At 43.6% G+C, this 24,290-nt stretch overlaps 1 protein-coding gene across 1 annotated transcript in view; it reads left to right on the plus strand.

Annotated features, from left to right (window-relative positions):
- Window positions 1-24,290, plus strand: part of DNAJC6 (DnaJ heat shock protein family (Hsp40) member C6) — a 40,479-nt gene that overhangs the window by 9,363 nt on the left and 6,826 nt on the right. The window contains exons 2-15 of the mRNA XM_075508918.1: window positions 5,373-5,523; window positions 6,439-6,488; window positions 6,595-6,743; window positions 10,799-10,921; window positions 13,054-13,187; window positions 14,348-14,542; window positions 14,952-15,069; window positions 16,693-16,772; window positions 16,953-17,146; window positions 17,250-17,330; window positions 18,203-18,649; window positions 21,030-21,182; window positions 22,527-22,595; window positions 23,345-23,479. Of these exons, the coding sequence (XP_075365033.1) occupies window positions 5,373-5,523; window positions 6,439-6,488; window positions 6,595-6,743; window positions 10,799-10,921; window positions 13,054-13,187; window positions 14,348-14,542; window positions 14,952-15,069; window positions 16,693-16,772; window positions 16,953-17,146; window positions 17,250-17,330; window positions 18,203-18,649; window positions 21,030-21,182; window positions 22,527-22,595; window positions 23,345-23,479 (2,079 nt within the window). The remainder of the gene's footprint in view (window positions 1-5,372; window positions 5,524-6,438; window positions 6,489-6,594; window positions 6,744-10,798; window positions 10,922-13,053; window positions 13,188-14,347; window positions 14,543-14,951; window positions 15,070-16,692; window positions 16,773-16,952; window positions 17,147-17,249; window positions 17,331-18,202; window positions 18,650-21,029; window positions 21,183-22,526; window positions 22,596-23,344; window positions 23,480-24,290) is intronic.

The raw sequence follows: 24,290 nt of genomic DNA on the forward strand, positions 1-24,290 counted from the left end.
CACAATGTGCAGATCTTGCAGGGAAAGCTTCCAAACCAGGCATTTCTCGCTTGTTCCAACCAGTGAGCATCTCCGTCAGCTGGTGGTAGTGTGGTACCCTCTGCTGCTGGCCCCTCCGTGGTCGCCCGTGAAACCTCCGCCTGCAGGTGATGGTGGTTGGTGCCGAAACATCCCCTATCACGCAGGGTCACACCCTCTTCATTCACCCATTTCTGGCCCCAAAACCCAGCCTTTAAAACCGGACTGGCTTAGGAGTCTTCGCTTTTGGCACTAGGCACAAACACTGCTTGTGGGACTGCAGCAAGAGGAGTTGAGGCAAGTGGTCCTTCATGGGCGTACAAGAGGAGGGAGGTATTTCCCTTCTGGATACAGCACAGTTTCTTTCTCTGTCCATATGCAGAAGATGAGTTTCCTAGTGCGGCTAGTATATACCCTTTGATGGTTTTTGTCTACTAAGGGAAGACAAATGACAGCAGGACTCTTTTGACAGTATTGATGAGTATCAGTCTCTCCTTAACCTCCCAACACCCCAAAGTTGTCCTGCTAAAGCACTTCACGTCGCTCTGGTGTAATGCCTGTGCTTTTAGTGAGCAGGTCATGGTGGGACAGCAGGCAGAGGAGCCGTGCTCAGCCGTTCCTGTACAGCAGTGCATCCTTCCGAACTGCCCTGGTGATCACAGCGTTCTCCTCCGAAGCTGTGCACCCGCTGTGGTGGGACATGTCTATAGGGACGCAGCGTTTGCTGCGCTGTCTGGGCAGTCTCTCTGCCTTGGGAGAAGTTCTCCTCCTGGCCCACACATCCTTTTCCCGATACTCTGTAGAATTAGCAAGGAGAGAGCTTAAGTGCTTTATTTAAGATTTCTATGCGCTCCAGCTTCCATCCTGTACAACACAAGGCTGGTGCTGTCAGCAGAGGCTCTTTCAGTTGTAATCTGTCTAGAGAAATCCCACCCTTTGGCTGATGATGAGAAAGAACTGTGATAGGAATGCTACTATATGACATAGTTTAGTTTTGTAAGGAGATGCAGCAGGTTGTCGCTTTATTTGGTGACTGCTGGAGGTTTATTCTGAACGCCGAATAGTCTCTTCTCAGAGCAGGTGTTAAGTCGGAGCAAGTACCTTCAGCCAGAACAAATACAGACTTCACCTTGTCAACCAAATGGATGAAGTTGTCTCTTTTTCACGCTGCTCCATTGCCTTGAAGCACTTCAGTGAGGAGCTCATGGTTGCCATCACCTAACAGAGCTATTCAAGAAGAGCTGTCCCATGCACCTCGGGCACGCTTTGCAGCACACACCCAGCAGTAAAACCGCTACATTAAAAGTTCCTTTATTAGGAAATGAAAAGGCTGCAGTGAGCAAGTGATCCCTCTGAAACCTGTGCTACAAATACAGGTCAGAAGCGTGTCTAAGCCTTTCAGGGAATATCCAATAACTGGGTTAATAAAGAGTTCTTGCCATGTAAGGAACAAGGCGCATCTCATATACGTAGAGACTAATTCTCCATAACGAGACTTCTAGACAGCAACTCCAACCCATGGTCAACGTTACCTGAACTGCTATGTGATAACGTGCTGAAAACTGGGATCCGAGCCACTTGGCAGGCTCCTGCATTGCTCACTTGCAGCAAACTATTTCTACACAGATGAGCTTGCGAGCCCTTGTTTTTGCCGTAGCAGAAGATGCTTTCGGAGCTTGTGTGGGGTCTGTTGAGTGTTAATTTTGGCTTTGGCTGCAGCATAAGCAAATGTGCGCACGGAATGCAGTTCCTGGTGGGATGGAGGGGAGGGAGGGGGTGTCATGTGCCTCAGGCACTTCATTTTAATACAAAATATGCCTTTTGCCTTTGTGTTAAGGCAGAGAACTATTCCTCTCTACTGAATTTACCACCTGACTGTGTTAGGAAGATCTTTCCGAGCAGGGAAATGCCATTATGCCGCTAACTCAATATCCTGACCAAGTTAGTGGTGATCACCTTATCTGCACGGTGAAACCTGAACCTCCTTCCTGCCAAGCTCTTAGAAGGAGCAATGATGGGCTCATCCCTTCAGACCCGGCGAGTGTCCTTGGTCCTTCTTCTACCTCAGAACAGGTCATAGTCCTCCGCAGGCTGGCCAGTGTACTTGAGGAAACTCAACTGCTCCTTTCACAGGACTTTTATGTTCAGGAAGAGCAAACCTATGAAGACAGCTGTCTCTGACCATGGTTCAGGGAGATGCAATGGCAGTGGTAGGTGATGCCTGGCCAGGTGGCTGATTTCCACAGGAGACATGTGGGACGTGGCGCTCAGCCCTCCCTGTCCTGGTGCTCTGTTCCAGCAGCTGTTGCACGTGGCCCAGGGAACCACAGCCATCCTCTGGAAAGGTCTGCAGTAGCTCTGAAGGTCTCCATTTACAAGAGAGACTCAGGACAGAAATGTTTTATTCAGCAAAAAATGCAAGGGCAGGCTATTTTTTTTTTTTTTTAAATCAAATTTTTTCTGGCTGTTCTTGTGGGTTTCTGTATATATTGTCAGGTTTGTGTGTTAATGCATTAACCCTTTCTACTCCTTTATACATCTTTATGCATTGTAGGAGACGCTGCCTAGCAGAGGAGCCTTTGAATGTATTTATTTTCTTCTTCTATGAACAGTGTGTGAAGAATGTATCATTCCTAGTAACTGAGAAAGACTGTCTTTGTCAGCACTGAGGATGCTGCTCTCATCCAGTGACTAAAAGATACCCGAGAAAATCACTGCACCTGGTATAATACCAAGTTGTAAGCTTCCTACGTTGTAACACTGTAGGAAACTGTAATACTACATTGTAAGCTTCCTCAATAGCTTCACAATAGCTAAGTAATACTTGTCTCATGTTAAATCTTAAATACTAGTTTTGTGCTCTTGGCTAAGTAGCACCAGCTTGCATTTCTTCATTAGACATCCTTTCTGTTTCTCTGTTTTAGTGTACATAGTAAACTTGGAATTAATTGCTTCTGCTGCTATAGAAATATAGTGAAATTCTCATTCTCTCTCCATTTCTCCTCCTCCTCCCCCCCCCCCCCCCCCCCCCCCCCCGCAGGGTTGATTTCTAAAGATTCTAGGCTTTTCATATTCTTGAAGCCTTTCCGTTGCTCTCCTACAGCGTTTCCAACCATAAAAATTTGCCTAGTACCATTGGTTCTCTGATTCCTTTGCCCCCTTCCCCTGTTCCAAGTTACCACCTTTCTGCCTTCCTTTCTTTTAAAAGTTGACCTGCAGAACTGGAAATACCTTTTGAACATTACCTCCTCCTTCCACCCCTGGCTCTCCTAGCACAGAGTAATACGAAATAAAGTTTTTGAAGAGAGATCAAATACTGATTCCCTACTTGGAAGCCAATGAGCTACTTTGATTTTTTTCTTTTTTCTTTTTTTTTTTTTAAATCATACTGGAAGTAGATACTTGCAAGTGGTTTGGCAAAAGAAATATTCCTGTGCCTTGAGAAGGCGTCTTCTCTTCTGAAGCTGGCAGAGTACTACCTATCTTTTTACAAGCACAATGCAGAGGAGAAGATACAGCCTCTAATTTTACTGGTCTAGCACATGGATCACGACCACATCAGAGTGCATTAAGCACCCTCTGTGCATAAGGGAATAAATAGCATCACTTTACCAATGGATTCTCCAGTTTAAAGAGATAATTATATTTATTGATAGCTCACTCTGGGTTTGAAAGAGTGAATGCCATTTAAGTGGGTTTGGTAATCTGCAAAGTAAATCAGTAGGGGCTTTTTTAATGTAGGTTTTTTCATGTTTCTTAATAGTCTGAATGCCTGTAGAACGTTTCTTCTGGTAATGATGATTATGCGAGCAATATTTCAGTACCATGTATCTAACACCACTCATGGACACGCTATAGAACCAGAGAAGTGATAGCTATAAGATCTCTTTGTAAAGTATATAATGAGCACTGGCAATGCCACCAGCCTGCCTTAAGCATGACAAATCTTACCCATTTCTGGGTGCCAGAGGAATTAATAATGACCAGCATGTTCATTTTACAACACAGATGTCCCATAGCTCTACAGCAGGACAAACGTTCTCAGACTTTCCGGGTGTTCTGGAAAAGGCAACTCTTAGCGGATGCCATCTCGATTATGAGACTACTGGAGAGCGTGGCATGCATTTACATGGGTTGCTTGTTGCTTAATTTGCTGTGCTAGAGGATCTAGGTCTTCTGACATAATGAGGTAACAAATGTATAATTAAAGTAACGTAGTTAAAGTTTGCTAAGGTCAAAATAGTTGAGGCCTAGTGAACAGAAAGCAATTTTTAAGTACTCAGGAGCTTAATTTGTAGCTAACAAGCAGTTAAAATATCATTTTACTAGGTTTGTGTCTAACAACTCAAGTCTGCAGTAAAACAAACCCACATTTACTCAAGCCTACATCCAACTTCTACTTTTCTAAGAATGACGCTATTAACACAGCACTGCTATAATAAGGAAGGCTGCAACAAATCAGTTCTTGGTTAAGACAGTGGAATAGTTATTCTATTATAATTGCAAAAGGCAAACACCTGAGGTGCAAGGCCATATCTCAGTTCACCAAAACAACTCTTCAAATAGTTCTTGGTCTGTGTTAGTCTCCTCTTGACTTTGCAGCTTCGTGCCATTACAAGCCGTGAAAGAAAAGCTTACCGAGGAGGTCAGCCCTGCTCTGCTTTAGCCTTAGCAATTTGCTGAGTCCTGTACTAAGGCTGCAAACATACAAATATCCAAAAAGGTTCTCATTCTCAGCTGGCAAGTTGAATTCCTGAACTTCCTTCTTTTCTTGCCAAAACCCAAACTCTTATCTTCCTTCCACTCAAGCAAATCTAACTGGACTCTTAAGTGACTTAAAATCACTCTGATGTCTTTTCCTATATCTATAGAAATGGATAGTCATAAGACAACCTTCAGTCGCCCAGCTGCAGTCAAACTGGCAGCTGTGACAGTTACGCTGAAGAGCTGTCGTATATACTAGTGCCTTTTTCTTACCCCTGCGGAGGGGGTCGTTGATTTGGTCTTGGTTGTGATCAGCAAATTAGCTGCATGCTGAAGAGCTGGTCTTGCTTTGGGTTGGGTTGAGCTGTGAGGGAGCTTATATGGTGGTTGTCCATACTGTACTGATACTAAACAGTCAACCTACATGCAATGCTGAGAGTTGATGACTGTTTCTGAGCCCAGCTGGCAAGAACATGCCATCTCTTATCTCTGGAAAATCATGACTTTAATAAGTAAAACTACTTTTTCCCTACGCTTGACATGCAGCAGTGCACATGAATATGTTCGGTCTGAATAGAGCAGTGGGGTTGTTGGCTCTGTGGCTTTGTTCCAAATAAGTGATGTTGGCTTTGGTTTTGTTGTACTTGAAGGTGCCTCATCACCAGACATGGAGTCCAGCTATGGGGGAGGCTTGCTAGATATGGTGAAAGGAGGAGCAGGGAGACTCTTCAGCAATTTGAAGGATAACCTGAAGGATACCCTGAAAGATACATCTTCAAAGGTCATGCAATCAGTTGCCAGGTACAGTACAGCTGCAGCTGCCTAACGCAGGTAAAATCACTAGCTGCAAAGCGCCGGTCTGAGCTGCCATCTTAACTAGCACAGCACAACTTCCAGCTAACCTAATGAAGGAAGGAGGTGAAAATCACAAGTGACTTCTTTGATTCTGTCTCATAATTGGTATTTGGCCTCAAGGAAGCAGGAAAACCAAAGTAAAAAAACCTAAGCTTCATAGTAAGTGAGCACCAACATCCTGAAATCTGGAAAAGCCCCCCCCAGTGAAAGTGGAGCACGTGGTCTCTGATTCCTTCATTGACCTCTGTGGGGTCCTTCTACTCAGCCACCACTTGAATATTTTGTCACTGAAAATTGGCTCATGTTGTATGCCTTCCCTTTGCTGTGCAAGGAGACTCTTCTTGCCGATGTAACTGTTCCCTTTGCTATAGCCACCTTTTGAGTAGAAGAAAGAGCTGAGGTGACTTTGCTTTGGTTACCTCTGCTGGTGTTGTCCCCTGTGCTTGGCACTCTACTTGCCTCTGAGTGATATGGGGCTATGATAAATTAAAGAAACTTAATGCAGGCAAGACCTCAGAGGCTTTGAGGGATCTGCAAAGTGGCAAACTACCAGAGATTTCTCCTGAAAACTGGCACTGAAAATTAATGACAAAAGGGAAAAGGGACCTTTTTTGCAAGGTTCTGCATCCAGTTAATTGCGTATGTAGAAGGGAAGGCTGGGGTCGCTGTCTGCAGGAAGCTGTACCCTCTTCTTAAGGCATAATAGAATCAGTTTAAGTACAACGAATCAGTTTTAAGATCATTATTTCCTTGTGTCAAAAGCAGATCTTTGCGGGAGAACACTCTTCTCCTGGTTCCTGTAATGGGCTGTCTTCTGTAAACATGTGCATAATGTCTGTCTCCTACTTTGTCTTCTTTTAGTTACACCAAGGGGGAGCTAGATATTTCATACATTACCTCAAGAATCATAGGTAAGTACTGCTTATCAGACAAATAAAACTTGTCATATCCCAGGGTTCAGAAGTCCATAAACATGTTATGGTGCACGCTCAGCCTGGCTTCTTCTTACGTTTCTAGTGATGTCTTTTCCGGCTGAAGGCGTTGAACTGGGATTCAGGAACCACATTGAAGACGTACGGACATTTTTGGATTCCAGACATCCTGACCACTACACGGTCTTCAACTTGTCACCCAAGTATTATCGCAGTGCCAAGTTTCACAACCGGGTGAGTGTCTTCCGAGAGGTTAACAAGAGCAGGGAGGGAAAACTTCTTGGGAAAAGGGGCACCAGGTCCTGTTTCTCTCTACCCTGAGCATGGCAGAATGCGAGAAGATGAAAAAGGAATTATATATGTTTCTAAGTTGCTGTGGTCGTTTCTCAGGTTTAGCTGATGCCTGGGACCACGGGGATTAAAGAGCTGGAAAGTTCAGGGCATAATGCTTGTGTTAGGAGCCTGTGAGAGTAAGTGGCATTGCACTAAGTTGAGCCTGTGCTGCCCTTGGCTCCTAACATAGCTGTTAGAAGCTGCTGCAGAGAAATAAGGAGGAAAACGAAAGCGCTTTGAAAGAAAATACCAATAAAAGAAGGTAGATTATTTTCATGTTGAACAATCCTTCAGTTGTGCTTTGATCAAGCAGGAGCCCTTAGCAGGCAAAGCACAGGACTGGAAACTGGATCTAAGGGGCATTTTGGCTCTTCCATTAGCGTATGACTTTAAAAACCCACCTCCTTTCTCTGCCCCAGTTTCCTTCTCTAAAACCAGAACAGCATACGGGAGCATTGCAAGGCTCTGGTTCATTAATGGCTTTTAGAGGAAATCTCTATGAAATACTGCTGTTAAAATGCAAGATTAGATTTAATCTTTCAGAAAACTTCCTGTTCTTTCCCTCTCCCACAAGGGAGTGATTTTTTTTTTTTTTTTAATTTCTTGATTTTTGTTGCCTTCAACAAAAAAGGCAGCAGCAGTTGCCAGGCTTAACCCTCAGTCAGGGTAAGTGAATCTCATGCTGCATAAGCCTCATTTCATTGTAATTTGAGGTATAGCTGAATCTTTCTTCAGCAATTGCCCTGATCACCAGAAATCACTCACACTTGAAGCAAATTTCTCAGTGGCAATCAGTAACCAGCCATGACTTCAAATATGAGTAAATGAAGGGGAAAGACTAATTAAAAGATATCAAGGGCTCTGAATCTTCAGTCTCACTTGGTTCTGGTGCATCACTCGTGCTGTTGGTGGGAGGAGAAAGACGGATCTACTTTTGAAAGCCCAGCATTAAACGTCTGTTGGTATATTGCTTGACCTGGCCATAACTCCTCCGTCCCCTGTGCTTTATCTCCTACCCTACTCAACAGCTTAACAGATGACTTTGTATGTCACTCTCGAAGCATGATTAGGTGCTTTGTAACCTATTGCCTTGACACACACAGCAAGAAAATGATGTGTCTTTTAATAAAATATTGTATTTTCAGGTTATGGGCTAGGAAGTACTGACTCCAAGTACTTTTCAGGAAAATGAAATGTGCACAACACAATACATGAGATCAGATGAAACATGAAACAATTATAAATATGAGGTTGAACTTCATATATATTGGAGAGAATACTAATGGGATATCGAGGAGGTGAAATCACATTAAGAGTATCTTCTGGATGAGGATGCCAGATGAGCTGAAGTTTTGAGACGCACACTTGTTCTTTGAAGTGAAAGGCTTTTTAATTCCTATCTTCTTTAAAACTTTTTTTTCCCTAAGGTCAGAGTAGGTCACTTTGTTGTGTAGTGGCACAGGAGGGAGATGACAGTAAATGTCCTGTCATTTCCCTGCCCTGGACATGGCTGTGCGGGGCACGAAGCCCCAAGTGCCCAGTCTGTTGAGGAGAAGAGGGGACTATGAACACTAAAACCTGCTGCTCAAATCTGGTTGTGCTCTGTTCTCCCTGCCTTGCCTCCCCAGCAGGAGAGGAGAGCTCACGGCTGCTCGAGGAAGTGTGAGCAGTTTGAAAACATATAACTCAAATATAGCATTAAACAACAAAACCAAACTTCAAAGTCCCTGATGGGTCACATTCTTGGCTGTTGCTGTCCTACTGCTAAAGTAAAACAGGCGCTGGCTGCTTATTTCCAAAGCTCTAGAAGAATTCCTGTTACTTTTCTGTAAGGTTGTCTTTCATGAGTAGTGGTGAAGTTAAGTTTGACATAAATTAAATGTTACATAGCGTGTATTTAATTTCCTAATTGCGAACCAACAGGCAGATGTGTAATTATAGGCAAAGTAAATATATAATTATGGACTGTTGGGAAATGTATATTATTTACTTGATAAGAGATAATGGCTTTTCCAGATGCTTGGCAGTGTGTTGTCATGAGGTCTGTTCAGAAAATCATCAGTGAAAGGGTCACTGGTCATATTAATTTTAACAGCCACTTGGAATCTGAATTGTGTTTTAGGGGTCTAACTGCAAGTGGATCTTGTGCCTCCAGAAGCCTGCTGCAAAAGTAGTTGGGGTTGGGAGGAGAAGACTTTTGCTTGACATAAAATAATAAAGTAATTGGCATGTAATATAAAATAATTGATAATATAAAATAATGTACGTCAGTTATGGCATAATACTCTGGCTCTATTAGAGAATTGAATAAATGTTTATGGTCATTCTGTAATTCAGATTTTACAATGGTCCCATAACTGCAGCAGTGCATGCACTGTCACGTCCGTGGAGCAGCAAGCTAACGCTGGCTGTTCCTGCACTGGGCGTTACTGCGTAGTGAACCTTTCGGTGTTTTGTGCCCCCTCAGCCCTTCCGGAAAATGCACAGAAAAGGGATAGGCAGGGGAAAATCAAGTGCGTACAACAGAAGGATGAAATAAACTACAGCTCTTGAGACAGGAGAAGATGGGGGATGAGGTTAATGCTGTAGAGAGGATAAACAGGGAATGGGCATTCACTGCCTTCCAAAGCTTGAGCATGGATTGACTTCTTGGGTAGCTTCTACAATGCAAACCTGCACTTGCTCACCAAGTGCACGGCTGAATTTCAGGATATTGTGGAGACTAGAAATTTTCATGGGTCTAAAAAGCGATTAGACAAATATCTAATTGGATATTAGATTAGACAAAAATCTCCCCAGTGTTAAGCAGAGGTCCGCCAGCTCAGAAAGCCTGGCAGCGGGACGGATGTGCTGGGTTAGGCAGTGCTGCCTGCTTGCTCTGTCCCTGTATCCTCTGGGTGTCATTGGAGCCATTCTTTGAGACAAAACAGCTTGATAGTTCTCCGGTTCAAGCCGGGATTCCTGTTTCTGCTATAAGACGTTGTGCAGGTGTATGTAAGAGAGAACCTTAAATACAAGTTTTATGAAACCTGGAGCACTTCCTTCCTCTGAGAGATGAAACGGGCAGGTATGGAAATCATATGGCTATTTAAGAACATCTGGGCAAACCATCTCCTTCCTGGCCCTGGTTCTCATTAAGCAGGATCCCAATGTCAGCTGAGAGAGAGAACCAATTCTTTGTCTGAGGACAGGCCTCATGACGTTCTCCTTCAAATTTCTTCTAGCCAGAAATGCCTTTTAAAAAAAGATATTTCAATTAAAACCAGATGAAACGGAGATGTCTGTAGAAGGCTATTTGATGTGCTGTTTGAGAGTGCAAGGACTGTTCTTGAGATAAGTGGTATGACTCAGAACTAGTACATTGCTGAATAGTAACTAGACATACTTTAGGATTTGTGTTTTTTCAGCTCTAAGAAGTAATTCATTTTTCTGGCTCATATCTTAACTATGATAACTAACTCACTCAGATATGATTTTTTTTTTTTTTAACAGAAGTTTCCCTTTCATCAGCCTAATATCTGTCAAATAGGGCTTGAAAATCCTATGACACAAAATGACAGACGCTCTGTGCTTTGAAAATCAGAGCTGTAGATTTTAGGGACAAGTTGTACAAAGGCTTTAGACATAGCAGAAATCAATGCACTGCTGCGAGACTGGAGTGTTATGAAAGGCCACTCAAGGTAATCTACTTGGAATGTAAATTTTTTGAAATGTATTGTCAGTGACAATACATCAATATTATGTTATTTCATTGAGAATTCTTTTTTGTTTGTCTCCTCATAATTCATGAAAGTCACGGAGCAGAATTATGTATGAGAAGAGATGGAGTAGGTTTCAAGTACATAACTCTAGGCTGTAAAAGAAAAGTACGTTTCTTGGCAGAAAGCATTTGTAAAATCATGCATTGCTTAATGCTCTTATGAAGCTGCCTTTTGTTCACTGGGCGATTCCTGCAGGTATCTGAATGTAGCTGGCCAGTACGACAAGCGCCCAGTCTGCACAACCTCTATGCCGTCTGTAAGAACATGCACAACTGGCTACAGCAGAACCCCAAAAACGTGTGTGTCATCCACTGCATGGTAAGTACACCAGAAAGTAACCACATTTTTTAGACCTATGAATCATAAGTCATATTGCACTTTGCATGTCTAGAGTCTGTGTACAAGGGTGGTGACAATTTCTAAAAGAAAAAGAAATGTGATAACATGGACCCCCATAGAAAGGGACATCATCTTCCCTGTGCAGCTACATAGCTAAGCTGGAAGACCTAACACTGAAAATGCAAAGCAAGAGAGGTCACAATTGTTCTAGCAGTGAACTACCAGAGGTGACAAGTAGCAAAAAGGTTTGAACTTCAGCTGAGAGCTGACCGTAGGATTGTCAGCCTGTTATGGCTTTGCATTTTATTGTAAGTAGTCACAGGACAAAATGCAGCCTCTAGACTGAAGATTCCTGGTGGACACTGCGGAGAAAACACATAGTTGGGAATTCTGTCGGACTGTGAAACTGAGATTGTTAGAGTCTCACTTGTCAGTCACTGGCTGATGGCCACTACTTGTCAGGCCTGGCTGAAGAAGTCCAGTTGCCTTCCGCTCCTCTTTGTGCACCACAGCTGAAATGGTTGCTAAATCCCCCGTAAGGGCTATTCAGTACGGGGCAACGTGTAGATAGGATGCATGACAGTGGTGTGATTCTGTATGACTAACTTGTAATTTACCCCATACAACCTTTAATATTGACAGTCGTGCCCAAAAGGAGAGTTCTGGTTTGCCTCTGGAGCCTAAATTAAATCTGGGAGGCTGTCAGCCCTGATCAGCATAGACTGGAAGGAACGGGGGAAATCACTGATCCCAAACTGCATAGACCTTACATATGAGTCTGGCGTTTCTGCCTTGCGTAGCACAGCCAGCAGCTACGGGATATAAATTCCATTCAAACAGAGACGAAGATGCACTTGATGCCTCCAGTCCTGGAAATCTAGCTCAAGAATCAAATTCCTTTACTGTCCTTTGAGCAATGACTATCCAAGTAATGCTGTAAAGGCCAGAGAGTCCTTTTTAACACTTTCTAAGGAGTCTGCAGAAGCCCATTTAGTTTATATGGACCTGAGAGATCTTGTCAGAGCAACTGGCAGGGGCTAAACCTTAAAAAGCAAATAGCCTGTTAACCTCGAGCATGTGCTCAGGCTCAGCCTGACTGGGGCCTGGGTCAGCTCTGGTATGGCACATCCTACAGTATGGCTGGAGTGCCTAAAAGGTGCCTGAAATAAGTAATTGCGAGGAGCCTGTATAACTTTTCACTTCTGTTTCAGACTTTGAGGGTGACTGCCTGCCTGATGGGGCAGTAGGTTTCCCATTCCTTCCTTGTAAATGAGCCTTGACTTCTGGGATCTTCTGTCGCTTATTGAGCAGGCTCTCGTACCCATCGCTGCACCATGAACGTGCATCCAAAACTAAGCAGGCATCAGACTTGGATTTTGGTAGAAGGTGGTGGAAGGGCTTTTTCTTGTTGCTTGGCTCACCAGAGCTGGGGTATGGTCTGTATGGCTCATCACCTCATATGTTCCTGGGTATAGCAAGGACCCAGGGCACTGAGGATACTTTGATTCTCTCTTGCTGTTTCTGTATTTTTGGTCTTTTTGTATCAGTCTGACTCAGCAAACGCACTTCCCTTCATTATCACCCTGAATAAAATGGGTTCAGGAGCTGTAGGTTGAGGGCTCTGGACCTGTTGGGGTGAGGGAGCCTTGGGCTGGATTTTTTTTGTTTGTTTGTGAACTCTTCTAGGTTAAATTTCTATTAGACGACTGCCTGCAGCTGTGGGATGGGTGTACTGTGACCCCTGTGGTCAGTTCCAGGCCTGTATTTGAAATAATTATAATATTACAGCTTGGGAGCAGCCATGAAACACCAACATTTGTAGACAAAATGTACTTCTGGGCTTTCAAAACAAGTCTAAACCATCCTCAGCTTTGGCTGCATACTGGGTATTATCTTGGCTTTGATTCAGGCCAGTGCCGCTCACTGAAGTCCTAGGTATTAAACAAATGACACAGCATGGGAAATTCTTCCTCATCATGCAGTCTTAATCCTAGTCTTTCTGGAGAAATTACTTTATATGATTTAAGGAAGAGTGGAGAATGTTCTGCTGAAATTTAAAGGCTGTCTCTGATACTTACACATTTTTCTCCTCCCACCCCTTTCCTTAACAGGATGGCCGCGCAGCCTCAGCCGTTCTGGTCAGTGCGATGTTCTGTTTCTGTCACCTCTTCTCTAATCCAGGCCCTGCTATGCAGTTACTGAACACAAAGAGACCTGGAATTGTACTGTGGCCATCTCACAGGAGGTAGAGTATACTGGCTAAATGCTACGCAAGCGAGCTATATTCCTCACACTAAGAACTGCCTGAGTACCTGTTGTGTGTGTTTTGGCAATGTGTTCCCAGCCCCTAGACTGAGATGAGCATTCAAATTTCGCTTTGTTCCCCAGAACTAAGTGGTGAAGTGGTGATCAGGCACTGGAACAGGTTGTCCAGAGCGGCTGTGGGATCTCTGTCCTTGGAGATCCTTGACTGGGTATCGCCCCCAGCAGCATAATCCAGTTCTGAGATACAGCTTTGAAGTTGGTCCTGCTCTAAGCAGCGAGCTGGACCAGATGATCTTCAGAGGTCTCTTCCAACCTGAATTATTCTATTATTTTATAAAATAATGCGTGTGACCTGAAGGGTGTATATGCTGCATGCCCCAGTCTCTTCACCCAGACCAGCTTGAAGGTGCTGGCAGGAGGCGACAAACTGAAAACTCCAGAATCCCTGTTGCAGCATGAGCAGCACTCATGCATTGGCCATGGTACTTAGCTTTGACAGGTCTTAACTGATGTTTATGGCCACCTCCATTTTACCCACATTGATATAACAGTAAAGGGGGAACAAAATCAAATATTACAATAGCTTTGCTCACAAGTTCAGGAAAGCTGACGAACCTGTAGTTAACAGGGCCTGGGTGAATCCCTCTCCCTATGTCAGCTTCCTCCTTACAGGAGTTTACGCTGTAAAATTGTCTTTTTTACAATTGCCGTTAAGCAGAAGAAAAACTGCCTGTCAGAGCAAACTAAAGATACAGTGTTATTTATGTAATAATAACGATTCTTCAGTACATGACTAACAAAGTAATTCATCTATGTGCATGTAAAATAGAAGGCAAATTCCATTGGTAAACCAGAGAAACCATTGCTCAGCACCTTCTCTCCTAAAAGGTCAGGAGAAATGATCTTCAGCTCAGAGCTAAAGGCCAACTTCCTTCCTCTTGAGCTCCAGTTCTTGTAATTAAACAGAAATAGAGGCGTAGATTTTGTGCCAGCTGCAAGGATGCTGGAGTACATGGAAACTTCAGTCCTGGAACTGTGAAAGAATTGGGCTTGCACTGGATTTCAAGGTAGACTTCAAGTACAGAATGAAAATTGGTTACCTGGGATGGAGATTTCAGTAATGGCTTTCTCTGTCTGCAGATACATAGGATACATTTGTGATCTAATAGCAGACAAGCCCATCATTCCTCACTGCAAACCACTTACTATCAAGTCAGTTACCCTCAGTCCAGTCCCCTGTTTCAACAAGCAACGAAATGGGTGCCGGCCCTTCTGTGACATTCTCAGCGGAGAAACCAGAATCCTTACCACTTCCCAGGAGTATGAAAGAATGAAGTGAGTTGCTGTGATCTCCTACCATCCTTAGGAGCTTAACGCAAGGAGGCTTTTGTTTTGCTGTAATGTGTCTAATATCTGTGCTGCAGTCATTGCCAGACTGCCTGATAAATGAAGGAGTGCATATATTAATTAGAAAGTTAGTGCCTAGTGTTGAAATAAACTGCCAGAGTGAGTCTGAAGTTGTCATGTGGTGGGATACCTTCATAGAGATAGTTCAGTGCTGTGTTGGTTTCCCCTGTGAAGTGTTTGTGTTTCAACTAAGCCTAACATTAAGCAGAGCGCTGAATGCACCTTCTGTTTGCTCGGCCTGAACGAGACGATAGCTTTTATGTTGATATTGTTGATGGGTGGTAATGGCATTGTGGAAGGGAGCTTAACTGTGGATTTCCTTCTCTTCCCCTCAAAGAGAATACCGTGTGCAAGAAGGGAAAGTCCTAATTCCACTGGGAGCCACTGTCCATGGAGATGTTGTTGTTTCTGTCTACCATATGAGATCAACCATTGGGGGACGCCTTCAAGCAAAAGTAGGAGTTTGTTCAACTGCTCTTGCATGATAAAGGCAATGTAGCTAACTAAGAGGTGGCTAAATATGGGGTCTAAGAATGGACATGGCACTTGTGATGGAAGTTCCTTACTTGACAGTAGACATAACACAAATTTGAGCAGTGCCAAGTAAAAACAAAGAACTGCATATGGAGAAGTCCATGATGCCTCTGGTATCTCTTTATGGAGATGGTGTCTACTGATAGGGTGTAGGATCCTTCCAGCTGATGTAGAAGATAGAAACCATTCATCAGTAACCAGCTCAGGGCAAACCACAACCAAAGCTTCTACCTGTGCACTCTAAGAAAATGGAAGAAGATTTTCTTCTGCTCAAATTAGAATAACTTACTGAGCCATCGCTCCTGCATGGTGTCTGTTTTGCTTGCTGTAGAGCAGCCTTCACCTTTTTTGGTCATTAGGGCAAAAAGGCAATTTCTGTGGATTGATCAGTCATAGGGATAGGAAAGACCATTTAAGCAGCAGGCTGGTCAGACAGCCACCCTCTTCACAGCCAAAAAGCCTCTTAATACTAGCAGATCAAAGAAATGGGAGACAGTGGTAACTGGGGAGAGAGAATAGAGGGGTGCTGGAGTGAGCACAGCCTGATGTCTCCTTCCTGTAACATAGGAGCAGTGCTGAAAGTGAAAATATGTATTGGTCTGTGCTGCTCTAGGCTTTGAGACAGACTTTAAAATACTGTTCTCTGGCTCTGGTAATTGCAGAAGAGGAATTTGGAAATGCAGTCTGTTCAGACTAGAAAACCTGAATCTGCAAAAACTGAATCAGTAGTTGTCACACGCTAAGTTGCTCCATTAACTTTTGTAGTGATGAGGGTTGATTGGCTCACTCGGTGAACTAACCTGTTTAAATTGTAGTGACTTAAAGCACAAAAAGTGAGGGAAGAACCAAGCTTTGTCCCACCTGCTTTGAGTACCACCTCATTTGCTCCCTGCGGACGGGTGCTGCGTGGCTGGTCAGGCAGACCAGCTCCCAGACTCCCACAGCTAGCTGGCTGTGGTGGCTGCATTCTCGAACGGTCACTTTATCTGCTGATACTTTAATCTGAGATCTTGATAATTTTCCTGATGATATGTTCGAAACCTTAGTATTCAAGCTGCAGAGTGACCAATGAATGTTTTTCTTTTCTTAATTTGTTATTGGTGCTGTTTGCTGTATAGATGACACTTTACTGAAGCCTCTATGTTTTCCTGGGGTACAAACCTGTTGCTCCAATGTATTCAGTGGAAACAGATAGCGGTTTCATTTAAGAGCTAAAATGTCAAGTAGATCCCAGAAATGAAGACAAGCAGGGGATGAAGACATATTCCTGAATGGTGTGAAGGCACTCTGCTGCGTGGAGGCAGCAGCAGAATTTAAGGCAGGTGGAAAAATTTGGGTTTGAGAAGGAAAAGCTCTGCTTTCTGTAGAACAAGCAGAATGAATTAGCTTATACAGCAGTTATAATTAGTCTATATAGTAACTGGTAGTAAGGTAGACTTAACTAACTGTCTGCATGTGCTATAAACAAATATTTTCATTTAATTTATGAATTTAGTTTAATGAATTGAAGCACTTGTTCAGGCTGGTGCTCTGTGTTTTTTCAGATGACCAACACACAAATATTCCAAATTCAATTTCATACTGGATTCATAGCCCTGGGAACAACCACACTAAAATTCACCAAGTGAGTATTTTAAGCTGAACATTAATCAAACCTGAAGCATAAAAGCCTTATGAAGGCTGAAGGAGAATATTCGCAGATGAAATGTGAAAAGTCTTTCTGCATGCATATATTGAAAGACTTTATATAGCTTTGCAGAAATATCCTTTCCTTTTTAACTGAACAACTCTTATCCCCATTTAGGCCTGAACTGGATGCCTGTGACTCTCCAGACAAGTATCCTCAGCTCTTTCATGTTATACTGGAGATAGAAATACAATCTACCGATAGACAAACCGAATTAACTCCCCCATGGGAGAACTTCACGACAAAAGACATCAATCCAACCATTCTCTTCTCCTCTCATCAGGAGCATCAGGACACTCTTGCTTTGGCAGGTAAGAGCTGCACAGGTTTCCTTACTTAATTTACATGCTTACCTGCATGCTGAACTTTCTTTTGCTTGATTTTTTTTTATTTATTTGGTGCTCTGTGCTGCAGGTAGAGGTCCCACTGATTCACCCCAGGATAACATAAGAAATGTTGGACAGAGTGCATTCTTCTCATCTCTCAGCTGGCAAGGTATGCAGACTTGATCTTCAAAGTAAAATCTGCTTCAAACAAGATAAATAACTTCCCCCGCCCCCCTTCCTGGAGCACAGAGTCAGGCTGAAGGATCTGATTGTAACATATCTTTCCCATTAGCTCAGTGTATTGCTGGTCAGACCCTTACGTTGCAATTGAGTGGGAATTGATTTCCTACGATGTCCTCTTCAAACATTGCCTGCTTGTGCCGTATATGACAATTATTGACATCGTTCTAGTGTAAAGCTTCGCCCTAGGCCTCCTTGATGCTAAAACCAAATTTAAGCTGTTTTTCCTAATGCTGCCCTTTAGATATAGTGCTATGAGAACGTAGCACTGAGAGTGTTTGTGCGAGAGGCCGTTTAATAGTGCTGAACACCTTCAAAATCTCATGGTGCTGCCGAATGCAGCGTTCCTTCTCTGGCATCAGCACCTTGCTACGTAGGAGCCCAGCGTAAGAGACCCTTGCGGGCACAGCTAGGAGGGTGGTTTACGTCCCTACTCCTTTTCAATGAGCCTTGTTTTGCCTTGGTTTCGAGGCATGGCTGGGGATCATCCTGGATTCTTGGTCCTGACCCAGAAACTTGTTCAGTTTGCATCTGTAGGCCTTACACGTGCTGGCTCTTCAGGCTTCAGGAGAGGCAATTAACATCTGTCTGTGTTTCCTGATCAATAAAGCTGGCTCCTTACAATGCAGACCAGCAAAGACTTTAAGTTAATCTTTGCGAAGGACTCTTATTTTAAAGTCCAGCAAAATGCTGCTGTGGTTTTCTCAGTAGCCTTTTGTTCTGCACGTAAGCTGATTTTTATGGGACCTTTGTGATCACAAAACTAACAGCTACCTAATTTTATTTTTAATCATCATTTAGATCAGAAATCTGACAAAAGTAGCTCTCACCCCACCTCAGAGGATCGAGCAGCGTTGGTGCATGAGGAAAGCGAACAGTCAGATGACGAACTCTTGTCCCTTTCCAGTCAGCACAGTAATGCCAGCGGTGACAAGCCTCACGGGACACCAAAACACAGCAAAAAGCAGCAAGAGCCTCCAGCACCACCTCCGCCTGAAGACGTGGACCTGCTGGGCCTGGATGGTAGCCCTATGAGCAAGAGTTTTCCCTCGCAGCCCACTGCTGCCCCCTCTAACTCAGACTTGCTGAATGATTTGTTTGGGGTTGGCGGGCCAAGTTCCCAGAGTCAAAGTGGACAGCCTGCTGCTGAGGAGGTCTTCCATGTGGGGGGACCTGGATCTCTGCAGTCAACTCCTCGGCGTTCTGCAGCTTCAGCATCCCCATCCCCGTCCCCAAGGGTAGGAGAAGGTAATAGTGGCTATGCCTAGTGTGTGACTTGGTGGGGCACATGCTTTGAGAATCCCCCCTGGGCGATCTGCTCTGGGCTGTTGGATTCCTCTTGAGTACACTCATTTCATGAAAATTAAGAGCTGCGAGGATCCCAAGAGGCCAGCCAGCTCTTCCACTCTGAGACAGGAGTTGGTGCATCTTCACAGTCAAGAACACAAACCAGATTATCTAGTTTGTTCCCTAAAGTCTCTACTGGAGCTCACCCAAGTGTTTGGCTGGCTCCTTATGCTGACAGCCACTGGAAATCATCGGTTTTACTCTTACTATGTGTCCAATAACGCATATGAGGAGAATAAGTATTAATTTAAAAAAAAAAAAAGCCTCTTAAGTTTTTGGGTAGACCCATAGCAGTTGGAATTGAACTTTTTTTAACTTCAGGGGGTTTGGAGCTATGATGCTGGTCCTGGACTATGAAATATGGCTACACAGTTCTGCTGTTCCTGGCCTTTCCACAGACAAAGATAGGCAATATGAGAAGATCTTTTGTTTCTTCAAAGACAGACTGAGATCAGGTTGGCAGAAGGAGTGGTTGAAGAGATATCAGAAAGAGGGATCTTTTGGAGGGTTAAGTGAATGGAGGAGAGCAAGTGAAAATCATTTGTAAGTGAACAGGTGAAGAGCCCAATCCAAGTTGCTCAGAGTCACTGAGGGCCTCGGGAACAGATGGTCAGTTTTGCCAAAGGTAAAATGCCAACAAGCGGCCCGATCTGACAGCAGGTCTCTGTGCACCGCACTGAGCTGCACAGCCTCCCCGTGTTTGTTTTGGCCTAATCCTTTATGTTACGGTTTAAGAGCTGACGTTGTCAACGTGTACCTGATTCAAAGAGCACAGTATGCTTACTTAACTTTTTCTCAGCAACTAATAACTTAAAGCATTTGCAACAGCTGCCAACTTTCTTGTACAGAAATGGTATTTTTTCATTTTGTTAAGGAGGCGCCGGTTTGGGTGATGCTGGGGCTGACACCAGTAGCACCTACCACAGGATGGCCATGCAGCCAATTTCTGAAGACTCTTCTTGAGTCCTCCTTTCTCAGCTAGAATAAAAAAAACCTGCGGGCTTGGGGAGGTTTGTCTGCTAGTGCTCTCAAACACCAGATTTGCCTATGGTGTTTTTTGAAGCGAAAGGGACAGGAGCAGTTATAATCTCCTTGTACTGAGACTTGCGAAGGGAGGAGGAGGAGACTGAGGACTGGAAGCAGGAGAGGGGAGAAGAATACAAGTTTCAGTGGAAGAAATTAGGCCACTTGTATATGGAGAAGGTTCATCTTGCTGTGGCTGTTGTATGCTCAGTGTGAGAGCTTCTGCCTGGGGGTGGGAAGGTTGTACAGACATGCACCTCACAAGGCAGAGGTGCAGCAACAGTATCAGGAGAAGATTTCTGGATATTGTTGTCAAGCAGCATAACAACAGGAGCTGCATGATGCTGCTTTGCAGGGGCCAGATTGGTGCTTGAAAGGGAGAGGAAAGGTATCACACAGCTGAATTGTCCCAGGCCAGGAAAGCAAGAATAAGCGCTTGGGAGATAAGTGAAAACTAGTAATTTATTAAGTATCCTAAGCAATGAGTAACATAAATAATGAGTAGCATCATTAACACAATGCATAGTGTCTCAGGGTTGTATCTTTCTTACAGTAGTATATATTGCATCTCCGTTCAAGGTGCTCTTTACCTTAAAAGTGTTGGCAAGTAAGAATTTACGTGACTTCATAGGGGTTTCTTTTGTTGGTTGGGTTTGTTGGTTTCTTACATGAAAGACAGTAAGCTAAACAAATTGATCAAAAATGGAGTTTGAAAATGAACTGGATTTTTGTAACAAATGATGCTATGTAGGAAAGATACCAGTTATTTCCTAAAGCTGTTTCTAAAAGATGGTCCTTTTACCTGCGACACGTATAACCTTTGACAGCCTAAAGTCATCCTGGACTGCATTCAGCTCTTGAGAGGAAGCAGGAATTGTGCCAGGGTGCTAACTCCAAGCTCCAGGCTGTCCCTCACCATCCGTTTACGTATTGGCAGTATGTGCAAGTTGAAACTTCATCTGAAGTGTCTAAGTATCTAAATACTCACTTCAGCTGCTCCTAAATTCAGCCCCTCTGTTTGGAAAAGACAGATGGGATCAACAAATGTGTTGCCCTGACCAAGTCACGTGTGTCTCTATGTCCCCTAGCATTTGGCTAGGGTGCTGATATTTTCCAGTTGCGCTCTCGCAGTCGCATACTGTCTCCTATTTGGTGTCTGCAGGTATTAGGTTTTCTTCTCCACGCACCAGTGTCTATTCCTGGAAGCATGTTCATTGTACAAGTTAATGACTTGGTTTTCTCAAATATGTTTTTACAGCAACTGCCTTTGATCCATTTGGAAGTAGCCCTAAGCAAACTGGTCCAGACCTCCTGGGTTCCTTTCTTGGTTCATCAACTGTCCCTGGTGATCCTTTCCTTCAAGCAACAAGAAGTCCTTCACCAACTGTGCACAGCGATCCCTTTCACATGGGTAAGAAAGTGAGGGTCTTCTAGTGTATTTAAGTAAACATGAAATGCTGCTTTTAAATAGTGATGGAGCTATTAAGTACAAACTGATGCTTACCATAAAATTACTCTAAACCACAGAAACCCCATGAAACAGGAAAGAGCTTTTAGTCTCTAGACTTAAAGCATATTCATAATTTGAAGTGTGGTAGGATGAGACTTGTTTTGCTCAAGTCTTATACTTAATTAAAAAGCTATTTGTATACATGAAAAAAGACACCATGAAGAAAGTCTGCCTGCATATTCCTGTGGTTATGAGGTCTCGTTTGAACCAAACTACCATTAATTGAGCTAAATAGAGCATGGCATATTAAGGCTGCTGGAGAAAACACATGTCCTTCGGTGATTTTAGTTACAGGCATCTGCTTTCCTTAGATCTGATATTCACAAATTGAATATTCACGGTTGAATTTGACTCTTATTTGAAAAGAAGGAATTTTTTTCTTTAGTGGACTTTTTTTCTTCTCTTACTTTATTTGAAATGTCCCTTAGTTGTCCCCTTCTCCCCCTGTACCAAAATGTAACGTTGTAACCTTCTCTGAAACACATTCAGATACAAATTCATGTGTGTCTGATCATCTAACACATGTCCCTTGGGTGCAACAGTCTCGCTGGAAAGCCAAAATGACAAAGGAGGGAACTAGTGTGCTGCTGGCACTGCTCGCATCCTTGCTTTGCCAAACATGGGTATTGGATATTAACTCTGTGACTAAGACGGTTGGGTCACACTTGGAGCTGGCTGCACTAATGAGAGGAATTTTAAATGGTATCCCAGCATGATGAGGCATTAAGTTACAGTGCTAGTGTCTACGGATAATGAACTGCTGGCAGGGTGAACTGCATAGATGTACAGGCTTTATTTGGTACAGGGTTAAAGGAAGGACTGTGTATGTTCTTTCTGGTTTACATCTGTGTGGGCTGTTTCACTGTATTTGTTTTCTCCATCCTTGCCCTTTGCAGGTAGAATATTTCCTTGGGCTGAAATGTATTCAGAAACACTAAACCCCATGTGTTATTCTGGTGGTAAGGCTTTTATAAATAAGTATATAAAGCGCCTGACCAAAGCCACCATAAAACGAACACTGTAAATCTGCGTCCTTCCCCACTTACCTCTGTGTAGTATGAGATCAGAAACAAATGTTAAATTTATAATGCCCATCGTGGGGGAGAAGTTCACTTCTAATTAGCAAATGGTAGGTGGACACATTACTGTCTCTCCTGCTGCTTGCCTCCTACTCTTCCTAGATGCTGGATTACGTTGGGTTTGCTCTACTAGTTTGAGATATTTATATGTAATCACTCTTCTTAGCTTCTAGCACACCGACAGTTTCCATACAACCAGATGTTTCCAGTGGTTGGGACTGGCCCAACAAACCAGGTACGTATCATAAAAATTCAGGACACTTAACAAAAACCCTTAAGGAGCCCTGAGAGAGGAGAGGCAGATGAAAGATGCTACCCGTGACTGCAGAGAACAGGTTCCCTCTTTCTGCTGCTTAGCACTTTGACTAACACGACAAAACTTGAATCGGGATTTTAGTTAGTCTCATCTCAATGGCAGCAGGTATGCTGCCTGTTGTCCTGGTCTCCCAGTCATCCAAGTGGGGATCTGGCTAGAGACTACCAAACTCTTTCTGTTCAGAAATCTGGGTTTCCTTCCTCAAGAAACCAGGGCCTGAAACAGGACAGGTGCTCCGTGAGGATGTGCATAGTTGTGTTTCATTCCAGTGTGAAGCCCAGAGAAGGACCTGGGAACTGCTATGCGTTCCTGGGATGCCGCTAAATAATAGCATGATTCTTTCTAATCTTGGGAGAGTATGTATGTCCTACCAAAAGTTGCTTCCTGAAGGCTTCTAGTTCTTAAAATATATCCATTTGTCATAATTATTCTGTCAGCGCAGACAGTCTAAGGAACATTCTTGTTGCTGAGCCTAATTGTGAGTGGGTGTGCAACTAGTCTGGGCCAACGCCTGCTTAGGAACCTGACAATAGTACACTTAATTTTAACAGCAGTCTTCTAACATGTGACTGAGCACTGGGTAAGAGCTGCACTCATGTAAAACAGGGATACAAACTAAGTTACTTTTTCTTTTTTTTTTTTTTTTCTTTTCTTTTCTACCCTTTAAGGTGGCCTAGGTGTGGGAAGTAAGTCAGCTGCCACCAGTCCTACAGGATCCCTCCATAGCACTCCCATTCATCAGCCTAAACCCCAAACACTGGATCCATTTGCTGATCTGGGGACTCTTGGAGCAAGTTTAGCAGGTTTGCATCCCTTATTTAAAAAAAACCCCAAACAACAAAATAACCAAACCCAAACAATTACCAGCTTGCTCTGTTTTAGAGAAATCGGATGAACAGCCTGGTATGTGACAGAGAGCTCTGTGGGTCCTCTCAGCCTGCCTGCATGCCAGTGCTGCTTTCAAATCTTTCCTCCTGCCTGATTTTCCGTAGGTTCTCACAAATCTGTGCTTTTACTGATCCTCCATCAAAAAAAAAAAAAACTACTAGCAACTTGTTGGGACCTTGGTAGGTATATGGATTGCAAAGCGTAACCTCTATCTCGTAAGTCTAAACAACCTCTGGCTAAGGATGCTCTGTTTAACTCCGACTGGAGAACTGTTGCTGCAGACCTTGGAGCAGTGCCTGGGAGGAGACTTTGGCTCTTCACAGCTACTGGGGTCCTTGAGGAATTGTTTCCTTCTAGACTCGACTCATTTTTGTCCTTTGTGAGGAAACCTGTGGAACCTCACTAATCTGCCTCTAATAGGCAGTACTATCTAAAGGTGGAGTCTGAACCCATTGTCCTTTGCACCTGGCTACAAAGGACTGCTTGCTTGACTGCTTAGACAAGCATTTTGTCTTTGTTTTATCTCAGAAAACGATCAGTAAACCCTCGATCCCAGTGTTAAAAAGGCAGTTCTGACAAATTATTTAAGTTTTCCTTAAAACCCAGCATGTCTGGCTTCTCTGACTCTGGTAAATAGATTTTTCTTCCCTTTGTCACTGCCCTCAGCTCTTTGCAAGCCATTGTGGTTTTATCTGATGTTTGTTTTCTCCTTTGCGTCAGTACCAG

The sequence above is a fragment of the Mycteria americana genome, chromosome 7 (genome assembly GCF_035582795.1).
Source record: "Mycteria americana isolate JAX WOST 10 ecotype Jacksonville Zoo and Gardens chromosome 7, USCA_MyAme_1.0, whole genome shotgun sequence".
NCBI classification, from domain to species: Eukaryota; Metazoa; Chordata; class Aves; order Ciconiiformes; family Ciconiidae; genus Mycteria; species Mycteria americana.